This window comes from Geotrypetes seraphini, chromosome 8 (assembly GCF_902459505.1).
Source record: "Geotrypetes seraphini chromosome 8, aGeoSer1.1, whole genome shotgun sequence".
In the NCBI taxonomy this organism is placed as follows: domain Eukaryota; kingdom Metazoa; phylum Chordata; class Amphibia; order Gymnophiona; family Dermophiidae; genus Geotrypetes; species Geotrypetes seraphini.
This window is the reverse complement of record NC_047091.1, coordinates 28,656,652-28,668,791: the sequence shown is the minus strand read 5'-3', so window position 1 is coordinate 28,668,791 and position 12,140 is coordinate 28,656,652. Positions and strand designations below refer to the sequence as shown.

The window sequence follows — 12,140 nt, the reverse complement described above, 5'->3', positions numbered from 1 at the left end:
CCAACCAACTCTCCAACCCCCAGAAACAACCTACTCTACATCTTCTGTAAACCACCTTCTCTAACTCTTTTTGTAATCCGCCTTGAACCGTGAGGTAATGGCGGGTTTTCGGGATTTCCCCAATGAATATGCATTGAAAGCAGTGCATGCAAATAGATCTCATGCATATTCAATGGGGAAATCCTGAAAACCCGACTGGATTGCGGCCCTCAAGGAGGGACTTTGAGAACCCCTGCAGTAAAGCAATGTTTGTATTGCTGTATTCCTTGTGGGAGGCATAGGGTTACCAGACGTCCGGATTTACCCGGACGTGCCCTCTTTTTAGCGGTCTGTCCAGACGGTTTTTCAAAACCCGGCACTTTGTCCGGGTTTTGAAAAGTGTTGAGATTGGGGCTGCATCTGGAGGGCATCTGCGCGGACGCAACGCGGTGACACCCGATCATGTGTAGATGCCCTCCAGTCTAGGTTTGTGTGGGGCCGGGGTTGGGGGGGGGGGGGCGCAGTGAGGAAGGGCTGTGAGTGGAACAGTGTGGAGCCATATGTCCTCTCTTTTTTTAGCAAAAATCTGGTAACCCTAGGGAGGCAGACAGAAGTTTGTTTAGAACTGAATGGGTAGGTTCTAGAGTAATGTGTTAAACACAGATTGCAACAATATCTTTAGCGGCAATGACCAGGACAAGGAGTGAACATAAGAAGTTGCCTCCGCTGGGTCAGACCAGAGGTCCATCGTGCCCAGCAGTCCGCTCCCACGGCGGCCCATCAGGTCCATGACCTGTAAGGTGATCCTTGTCTAAATCCTTTAATCCCCCTTGTCCTTCTATCTATATCCTTTCATAACCTATCTCTCCCTCTATCTGTATCCCTCAATCCCCGTATCCTTCAGGAATTTATCCAATCCTTCTTTGAAAGCCGGTTGTGATAGGACAGAGTACGGTTCATAGGCAACGGCGCGAAAGACAAAAGCGCGCGCCGACAATTGAGCGCAGTGCACGCCGCTCTAAATTACAGTTTTTAGGGGCTCCGATGGGGGGTTTTGTTGGGGAACCCCCCCCCCAGTTTACTTAATAGACATCGCGCCGGCATTATGGGGGGTTTGGGGGGTTGTAACCCTCCACATTTTACTGTAAACTGAACTTTTTCCCTAAAAACAGGGAAAAAGTGAAGTTTTCAGTAAAATGTGGGGGGTTACAATCCACCACACCCCCCACAACGCCCCCACAACGCGGCGTGATGTCTATTAAGTAAAGTGGGGGGGGTTCCCCCTCCCCCCCCCCCCCCCGTTGGAGCACTAAAAACAGTAATTTAGAGCGGCGCACGCTGCGCTCAATTGTCTAGGCGCACCTTTGTCCCGGCGCGCTTTTGACCTGACACCCAGAGTACACTACCGGGTTTCAAAGAAGGATTGGATAAATTCCTGAAGGATACGGGGATTGAGGGATACATATAGAGGGAGAGATAGGTTATGATAGGGTACAGATAGGACAAGGGGGATTAAATGATTTAGACAAGGATCACCTTACAGGTCACGGACCTGATGGGCCGCCACGGGAGTGGACTGCTGGGTGCGTTGGGCTTATGGCTGGGGTGAGGGGTGTTTGAGGGATCACAGGTTCATTGCCACATGGTGATGCCAGTTTCTGGTTGGGTTTTGTTCACAGAGTGAGCATAGAGCTATATAGACAGTCTGGGGCAGGGGAAGCAACACAGAGGCTACGTGAATGTCAGTACTACCCCTCGCGGGCTGCAACATTACATAATGCCATAAACAGAAATGCACAAAACTCCAAAGACCACCTGTGATAGTTACATAAAACTTTAACAAAAATGATGAACACAAACTGATGTTCTGAAAATATTTGTGTAATACAGATTTAAAATCCCCCAAACTCTGATTAAACTCTTATTTCTACGTACATTCCTGCCTTCCTTCCCCCCCCCCACACACCCTTGAACAGAGGAGACTGAGAGGGTCCATGATCGAAACATTCAAGATAATGAAGGGAATAGAATTAGTAGATAAGGACAGGTTGTTCACCCTCTCCAAGGTAGGGAGAACGAGAGGGCACTCTCTAAAGTTAAAAGGGGATAGATTCCGTACGAACGTAAGGAAGTTCTTCTTCACCCAGAGAGTGGTAGAAAACTGGAACACTCATCCGGAGGCTGTTAAAGGGGAAAACACCCTCCAGGGATTCAAGACAAAGTTAGACAAGTTCCTGCTGAACCAGAACGTACACAGGTAAGGCTGGTGTCAGTTAGGGCACTGGTCTATGACCTAGGGGCAACCGCAGGAGCGGACTGATGGGCACGATGAACCACTGGTCTGACCCAGCAGCGGCAATTCTTATGTTCATTATGTAGAAAACTGAAGTCTGTTTTACGAGAATGAACAAAACCACACAGCAGGATTAAAGGGGGGGGAAAAAAACCTGGCATGTGTTTAGCTTCCTGTGCCTTTTGTGGTGTATTCCGAGGATGGCCCATACCCTCCTGGATTGCAGAGTCTGTAAGCCCTGATTAATACAAGAGAGAGAGAGCCGAGTCCAGCTTTGTGTCAGTGAGAAATGCCTGTAACGTAAGTAGGTGGAGGCAAGGATGCATCATCGAGTGAAAAAGCTTGCAGCACCAGGCAGGATTTAGCAGAAGGGTTCTAGCTAGCAAACTGCTCAGGCTGATGTGTCCTTGTGTGTGTCTCTCTCTCTTTCAAGAGCTGAGAATGAAGCGGAGAGCATCAGACAGAGGAGCTGGCGAGACATCAGCTCGAGCAAAGGCTTTATGCACCGGCAGCAACGCCAAGAGAGCAGGACCTTTCATCCTAGGTAAGATGTAAGGCACTTTTCTCCAGTGGCTTGGAACTGTATAGGAGCTCTCTATAGGGTCTGAACGTTGAATTCATTAGTAATCACCGAGTAAAATCCTCATGCATGTTGAACGAAAGGGTTCTGCATAGCCCTGAGGCACTTTTCTGTATGTTAATGTGTTCCATGTTCAAGTCGCCTCTTGGACTGGGAATTAATTCTGTTCATAATTGAATCTGTGGTGTCATGTTTAAAAGGGCTTTGAAAGTGTGTACAGTGAATGCATAGGTGGCAGTGGTCTGTTTAATTCAATTATTTGCTGTGAGAACTTGATCACTTGTTCTAACCAGTTCAGACACTCATTGCAAACCTCTGTAAGGGGGGGTGTTGCCTCTAGCCAGTCCTTCACTTGCAGTGCTGCAGCTATTGACAGTCTGTCAGAAAGCTTTTTCTTCCTGAGAGGAGAGGTTGAATAACACAGCAGAGGTCTACAAATCATTGCCTGAGCATCTGGAAGCCTGCTAATGTAGCCACTACCTGGTATTTCTGTAGTCAGGCAAAGTATGTTGAGGGAGGGCCGGGCTTTGTCTTGGTCTGCTAAGAAAATTAAAGTTGGTTTAGACTGGTGTAATGTGCATGCCAACTGCATTTTTACATAACACTGCATTACTCATAGCTTTCATTTCTGCAAAGAAGTAAGAGTGTTTTGTTATGTTCTACTAGGTCCTCGCCTAGGTAACTCTCCAGTGCCAAGCATTGTCCAGTGCCTGGCAAGAAAGGATGGCACAGATGATTTCTACCAGCTTAAGGTAGGCTAGCTTGAAAGTAGACAACATCTGTGCTGTAAATTCATGGTTTTTAAAATGTTTTGGAGTTGTTTTTTTTTAAATATCTCCCCGCCTTACCTGTCACATTTTCTTGGCATTGGTGATTGCATTTTTTCTGGTTGAATCAACTGTTATATGTTGACTGTGCCACCTCTTACCCTCTTTGCCCTTTTTTGCTTCATTTCCTCCACATTATTACACTTTACATATCTGCCAGTAACATTTTGTGTCCTGTTCATTAACTGGAGCATGCCCACTGTTAAATCTTTTTAGCTCTTCAACATCTGGAGACAGAAATTGCAAACACCTAGAATGTTTTGGTTAAGTGGTAGGAGCTTAGAAACTTATGGGGGTCTACAGGTCTTGAGCAGAAAATAACTCCTGTTCCCTTGTCATCAGCAGCAGATGAATCCAGATGAGTGGGTTAAATCCACCTACCAGCAAGTGGAGATAGAGAGCACAAAGCTGAGCTGCTGTGCCATATCTATGCTCACTGGTACTTCAGTATTCTCTATCTCCGCAGACAGATGGATGGTCTCTCTCCTGCTCCTGGTCTTATCTGCTGCTCAGCATGGCCTGTAAGCATGGTTTGGCCCTGATCCTGGCGCAGCTTCTCTCCTGTTTTAGCTTTACTGATTAAGTGAGCATGGGAATAGGCTCCTTAGGTGCCTTTTCAGGGTATATATAGCTGGTGGTGCTAGTTCACTCCCTACCCATCCCTGGAAGCCCCATTTAAGACTTGTTCTATGCTTCTGGCTCCCTCCTCACTTTCATGACCACAAAAAAAAAAACCCCAACAAAACATGTTGGCTTAACCCAGAGGGAGTGCAATGGACAGAGGCTTTGACAAACAGCGTTTGTAACAGCTGTATGTGCATCAGCTATCCTCACAGTAAGTTTGCTTTCTAATGGTTTTACCGTCCCCTTGCTGGTGGTTTTCCTTTGCGCTGACCCTTGCTTTTTGACCGTGATACCTTGTTCTATTCATTTTTTATCTGGTGGCACAGCTTGCCATTCTTTTAAAAAAAAAAATCCATCTCAGTTAGGCTATTTTTTCAGATCCTTTCTGTTCCCTCAGAGCACCAGTGATTCTCCTGACCTGAATCTTGCGAGATATTAGGTTGGGGGAGAGCAGTAATTCTGACACTCTGTGTGTGTTGCTGGGGCGGATTCCCACGCTGCTTCAACGGCGCGTGCCACTGGGGCGGCTTTCCACGTTGTCTCAATGGCCCCTTCTTGGCAGCCAGTCTTTTTTGGTAGGATGGCAGGTGTTGCTGGGGCAGCTTCCTGAGTGACTGAGCTGTACAAGGACAGATGTGGAGGAAAGGGGCCAAAAGGTTTCAATGCATATACAGTATATACCGTAAATACTTGAATAAAAACTGGGATTTTTAATGTGGGTCCCGGTTTATATTCGGACCAGCGCCCCCTCCCAGAATTATTGCAGGCTGCCGCCACGCTCTGCATCCTAACCACCCTCCCTGCCCTGTCCGTCATACCTGCTCTGCCAATCCCTGGTGTTCCAGAAGTGCAGCAGGCAGGTGCAAGCTTTCCGCGCTCCTGCTCCTCTGATAACCTGATTGGTCAGTCACTGCTATGGTCGCCACGAGTTCCGGTTTCTTCAGCCACTGAGTGGCATGAGCAGGAGTGCGCTTTGGTGCTGCTGCTCGGCTTTCTGACTAGCTCCTGCAAATTCTCGCAAGAATTTGCGGGAGCCAGTCAGGAAGCCCCTCAGCGCCAAAGTGTGCTCCTGCTCGTGCTGCTCAGCGACTGAGGAAACCGGAACTCGTGGCGGCCATAACTGTGATCGATCGGGTTAGCAGCGGGGCAGGAGCGCAGAAAGCTCGCTCCTGCCCGCTGCACCTCTGGACCACCAGGGATCGGCAGAGCAGGTACAATGGACAGGGCAGGGAGGGGGGGACAAGGTGCAGAGCCTGGGAGTGTGGGGGGGAAGGAAGGCAGGAAGGAAGGAAGGAAGGAGGCTGGGTGCAGAGCCTGACAGGGGAGGGAGGGGGATGGATGCAGAGCCTGATGGGATGGAGAGAAAGGGACTGGGTGTGGAGCCTGACAGGAGATGGAGGGAAGGGAGCTGGGTGCAGTACCTGGCAGGGAGGAGGCTGGGTACAGAGCCTGACAGGGGGATGGAAGGCAGGGAGCTGGGTACAGTAGCTGGCAGGGAGGGGGCTGGGTGCAGAGCCTGACAAGGGAGGGAGGAGGTCCTGGGTGCAGATCTGGGCAGGGCATTTGAATATTAATTTGCCCGAGTTATATTTGAGTCAACCATTTTTTATCCTTTTTGGGGTAAAAATGGGGGTCTCGGCTTATATTCGGATCGATTTAAATTCGAGTATATACAGTATAGCTCTTTTGTATTCATGCACTTGGTGTAAATTCATGCTTTACTTTAAATATAACTTGCAATAACAGTCTACACTTATCTTAAAGGTTGGCAGGCCAAAATTTATTGAAAAGTATTTGAATTATTTTAAAAAGAAAATATAAAAATAAGTTCAATTAAGAAGAAGAGTTAGCTTTGAGGGTTTTTTTTAGGGTCAGTGATAGAAATGTGGAAACCTTACTATCTTCCTGATGTTTGAGAAAGTGGATTTCCTAATATTTCTTGATTTTGATATTACTCTCTCTCTTTTTTACTTGATGGATGGGTGCATAGTTTTTTGGGTTGTTGTTTGTTTGGTTGGTTTTTTTGGGGGGGAGCTGCCTCCCTCTGTTTTTGTATTTGTGTTTTTGGATAGTGCATATTGTTTAATTTCCTTTGTATATAGCTATCCTGGTTTATTACATTACAGGAAATGCTGAATAAACTATAAATTAATTTTTAAAAAAGAGGAAAATGGGAAAATGAGAGAGCTGAAGCTTTTAAACCAAACTTTTTTTCACCACTTCTGACAGTTGATTAAGCTGTTTCAAATAGTTTTATGATCTTGTCAAGCAGTGAGATTGATCTTGCCAAACAGATTGACGTGTTTTGGTTGACAGTGCTGAGGTAGTGAGGTTAAAACCTGTTCAAGTGAGTTGAGCTGTCACCTGAAGGCATGTGCAATATCTGTCTGGAACCAAAGAAGTTAATAAATTGTCAGGAATCTTTAACAAGAGTGATGGCTTCCTCTGTCTGTAAAAGCAAAAATGACACAGTTAAATGAGTTGTTTATTCTAAAATTCAGATCTTATACACAATTTCTAGACTCTCCATACACGCAAATGGAAGTCTGTAGAACTTTTTTCCTCTGGGAAGAAGTGAGAAATTGTTAGCAGGACTGTGGAGTAAGTAGATAAATCCTTCGACTCCGACTCCTCATCTTCTGGTGCCTCCGACTCCAGGTACCCAAGATTGTCTCCAACTCTTCGACTCCAACTCCATAATTTCTGGTACCCACGACTCCGACTCCAGGTACCCAAAATTGTCTCAGACTCCATAATTTCTGGTACCCATAACTCCGACTCCAGGTACCCAAAATTGCCTCAGACTCCATATTTTCTGGTACCCAAGACTCCGTCTCCAGGTACCCAAAATTGACTCAGACTCCATAGTTTCTGGTACCCACCACTCCGACTCCAGGTACCCAAAATTGTCTCGACTTCTTGACTCCACAGCCCTGATTGCTAGTATTGTCACTAGTTTCTCAGGGCTTAGTTTCACCAGTAGAGAGATTTCCATAGGAAATGGAGCACTTTTAGGGGGGGAAAAAAAGCCTTTTAAAAAATATTTGGCATTGTAAAATTGCTTATTTACTTTAGGAGAAATAAAATACCTGATATAAAACAAAGATATCATAATGCATTTTATATTTCCCAGTTTTTTTGCCATCCTTAAGTATGTTATTGCAAAGCTAAGGCCCTTTTTTTACTAAGATGCGTTTGGTGCTAATGCAGCAAAAATGGCCGAGCACTAAAGCACCCCTGGTTAATTTCCTCACCTGCATGTGCTTTTGGCATGAAAAATGGGCATGGATGCACTAATCATCTAGGCTCAGATTCTATTTACGCGCCATGCTTTTTAAATACTATTGTGCTCCTCCTATGTATTTGTCCTATCCTGTTCTAAAATGCTGTGTCATGTTCTACATTACTATACCCTGCTATGTTTTATTATGTATGTAAACTTGTAACCCCTTTTGAGCTCTTCTAGGAGGACAGGACATAAATCCAAAGAAATAGATAAATATCGTTAGCTACCTAAAAAGTGGCCACGGATTGCGTTTCAATCACACAATGGCACCGTACACAGAATCGTACCTCTGAGCAAGATAGGTGCCGGAAATATAGGCCAGGGTTTTCTGGGCCTACCTTTCCAGCGTCTGTCTATGCCGTGAATCGCGCCTACGTAGGTGCTTTCCAGCGCCTGACACCTCTTCTGGCATTAGCCACGCCCATGTTGCCGTTAGGCTCCGCGGAGAAAGTGCCTACGAGGTGCGATTCCGGTGCTTTTTATTTAGGTGCTTGAGCATCAGGGTTTTCCGCCATTTTTAACATAGGCGTCGGTAGCTGCCCTACCGAAGCCTAAGTTTTAGCGCCTGTTATAGAATTTCCCTGCTAGTGCAAGTTTCAAGTTTATTTATTATTTGATTAATCGCCTATTCCAAATACTAAGCGATGTACACTGGTAAAATAGATTATCTAAAATATACATAAAATAGACCATATAATTAACAAGGGGATAAATCACAAAAACAAACTAATTAAAACAGGACAGCATACAGGTGGGGTAGAAATACAATCTTAGATAGGAAAGAATCAACAATTAAAGGTAAAACAAAATAGGAGTAGGAGGACAAATAAATAAGTAAAGATAAGAATAGACAGAAGAGCAATTAACAAAAGAGCAAATTAACATTTCAATTAGGTAGTGAACGCATCTTTAAAAAGAAAGCTCTTAAGTTGGCTTTTAAATTTTTCCAAATTCTTCTCCTCTCTTAAATATAGCGGGAGTGAATTCCATGTCTGAGGCGCCGTAACAGTAAATATAAATTGCCTTCGAGTGTTGATAATTTTGAGAGTAGGAATGACCAACAAAAGTTGGTCATTTGATCTTAAAAATTTGGGAGAATTATATGGTATCAATGCTTTATAAATAAAAGCAGGAGTTTTATGTAATAACGATTTAAATGTAAGTAAAGATAATTTGTATAGAATACAATGTGATACTGGAAGCCAATGTGCATTTTGAAGTAATGGAGTTACATAGTCGAACTTCTTAGCTCCCATAATTAATTTGATAGAGGCACAGACTCATTAGCGTGCCCTTAACGCTGGAGCCCTTAGTGCTTCTGAAATAGGAGACGGTAAGTGCTCCCATGGTCATTTATTTTTTTCCAATGGCCACACACTAGTGCTCTAACATCAGCACAAAGATATTAATGAAATAAATAGAAAAAGGCTCTTTTTTTGATAGCAACGCTAAAAGAAGGCTTGGCACATGGGGAAAGTCCAGTGTAAGGATGCACTAAGCCTGTTTCTTTAGGCAGCTTAGCAAAAAGACCCCTTCATTATTTCTTATTTGGTGCTAAACCCCTAAAAAATTTGAATTTTTGTGTTCTCTTATGCAAGATTCTCACATTGGAAGAGCGAGGGTATAAGGGAGCAGAGACGCAAGAAGAGCGGCAGGGCAAGATGCTGTTGCATACGGAGTACTCCTTGCTTTCTTTGCTCCACAACCAGGACGGTGTGGTTCATCACCATGGACTCTTCCAGGTAAAGAGGACAAAAAAAAGGGCTTCTTTTATTTATTTATTTAACACATTTGACCGAAGCGGCTCACAGATAACATACACAACTTTTAAACACATGCAAAGTCTTAAGAATCCACATAGCAGACAAGAGCAAAGGAAGTCCGAATGTAAACAGCATCTCAGACCCATTCTGACAGGGCAACAGAAGCAATGGAAAATGAGATACAGCTAGCAGAGAAATGCTTGTGCAAAAAGAGAGGTTTATAAGTTTTCTGAAGTGTAGCAAATTTCTACAAAATCCAATGTGCCTGTTAAAGCGTTCTAGAGGACAGGCCCAGCAATAAACAAGATTTCTTAGTTCGCACATAACGTACAGTATTCATTATACCCGTGTCAAGCAACAAATGGTTCTCAGATCTCAGTGGTCTGGATGGTTTGTACAATGGAAAACGTTTTATCAAATAGTGAGGCAAGGTACCATAAATGCCTTGTTGAACAGATTTTCAAGATTTTAAGTTGAATTTGAAAGTGAATTGGTAACTAGTGTAATTTCTTTAAGATGGGACCTATGTGCTCATAACAAGACACTCCCATCAACATCTGAGCTGCTGAGTTCTGTACAGTTCGTAACGCCTTGATATGGGTAGAAGGTACGCCTAGGTAAATACCATTGCAGTAGTCCAACTGAGATAATACCATCGTTTGTAATACCTGTCTAAAATCCCAGTTACTTAACACATTCTTGCCAAGGAAACACCAGGCCTTCACGATGCCTCAGTCACTTGTCATTTTGTGAAGAGCAGTGGTGTGTTGGATCTATTTTGCACAGCACCAGTTTTGAGGGGGACGTGGGATTTCAAGAAAGATGTTTTGAGTGTTGTTAAGTCTTAGATGTGATGCTGTAGGAGGATATCGAGGGACCCTTTTTACTATTAACAGTTTTTAGGTGGTATAAAATAAAGGCTACAAACCACTACATGACACATTTTGTTTATATAACTAAAAGCCAAATATCTGAGTATAAAGTTAAGTTTATAGAAGTCGTTTTGAATGTATTTATACAGCATGTCCTTTCAGGGATCCTTTTCTGGACTCTGAGGGCCTGATTCTGGAAGAGGCACCTGTCGCAGTAAGCGCCTGCAAAACAATCGCCACATCCAGAATCGCATCTAATTTTTGTATGGACGCCTTAAATTTAGGCCAGCGTTTTACAGGCCTACATTTAAGGTGTCTGACTTGTGCCTACAGAAGCACCTAGGCACACCTACAGACTCCTAAGGCCACGCCTACGCCAGGCTTTGGCACTTCTGTAGGCGCGAGTCAGATTCCTACATTGTAGGCATCATCCGCTGCATCTATTTTTTTAGAAAAAAGTGCATCCCAATTGGTCCATTAGATGACGGTAGGATGCCTTTCGCTACCTACAATTGGGACCCTGTTTTTAGAATTAGCTCCTGAATGTTTTGAAGTAGTGGTATTTCTTGTTTATGCAGAAGAGCGTGCGGTGGTGATGTTTTCCTACTTTCTTCCCGCATGCTCACCAGATGATAGTGTGGCTAGTATCTGGCATGGAGTCTAATGTGATAAAAAAAAAAAAAAAAAGTCCTTTCAGAAAATATTTCTTGATAAACTACACTTAAAATGGACAGTAGCCTGACACAGTCAAGTTTTGCCCCTTCCAGGGGCTGAGTTGGGTGCTAAAAGAACCACGTGGTGTATGAATGCGATGTTACAAAAGTGGTAAATTCAAACTTCTTTTTAGTCGTAACAGCAGCATGCAGTCCCTTGTTCCACTAATTAGTGCCGCTTCTACAACTAATCATTTTGGTCACCCTTCTTTGAACCTTTTCTAATTCCTCTATACTTTGAAGTACAATGACCAGAGCTGCACCCAATACTCAAGGTGAGGTCACACCATGAAGTTATACATTATAGATTTGTTAAAATGGTGCTTGAATCTGACCCAGAGGTCTCATGCACAGGACACATACATCCACACAAATAGTGTGCGACAAATTTGGTATAAGGGAAACGACCTTTTTTTATTAACCAACAATTTGGAAACTTCTTCTGATTGCCAGGCAGCTTCACACCTTACCTTTCTGGCACTTGCCCCTCCACAGTAACTACTGCAGTCCAAGAGGAAACAATAAGTTTAGCAGAGATCACATCCATGTTGCAGCACTTCCAGAAGAGCCTTTTAAGCTGTCTGACATCTGGGTTATCAAAGCTGAAATTCTGCATTTCCATTTTTAGACTTTGCAATTTATTGAAATTTTCTTTATCACCTAGCCGTAATTGATCACAGTTCCATGGTAATTAGAAAATAATAATAATAACAGCTTATATACCGCATTACCGTGAAGTTCTATGCGGTTTACAAAAGATTAAGCAGAGGTACAAATTGACTGACTTCAAGAGGGGAAGAAGAAAGAGAAGTAATAAGACAGGAAATTCATTGTTGAGGAGAAAAGTGATCAAAAGGACAGTTAGTCGCTATTGAGAGGAAAGAGATAAGTGGATCAGTTGTCAAGATGTTTTAGGAACAGGTGTGTTTTTAGACGTTTCCTAAATTCCTCATAAGTAGAGGGCAAAAGTAATTGTTCTAGGTCTTTACCCCATGATGCTGCTTGGTGTGAGAGAAGGTGTTCATGGTGTTTTTTCAGTTTGCAACCTCTCACTGGGGGGGAAACGAAGTTGGAATGTGAACTTCTCTTGTGTCTGTTGGCTGAGAAGGAGAAAAGGTCAGTAATGTATTTAGGGGCAAGTCCGTGTAATGCTTTAAAGCAGAAACAGGCAAATTTGAACTTTACGTGTGCCTCCATCGGCAG

At 43.8% G+C, this 12,140-nt stretch overlaps 1 protein-coding gene across 4 annotated transcripts in view; it reads left to right on the top strand.

Moving 5' to 3' along the window:
- Positions 1–12,140, top strand: part of STK40 (serine/threonine kinase 40) — a 69,494-nt gene that overhangs the window by 24,928 nt on the left and 32,426 nt on the right. For 3 of the 4 annotated variants that reach the window (XM_033955390.1, XM_033955389.1, XM_033955388.1), the window contains exons 2-4: positions 2,706–2,816; positions 3,519–3,604; positions 9,188–9,331. In XM_033955390.1, the coding sequence (XP_033811281.1) occupies positions 2,706–2,816; positions 3,519–3,604; positions 9,188–9,331 (341 nt within the window). Of the gene's footprint in view, positions 1–2,705; positions 2,817–3,251; positions 3,357–3,518; positions 3,605–9,187; positions 9,332–12,140 lie in introns of those variants that run through there. The other variant, XM_033955391.1, reaches the window with a different exon arrangement.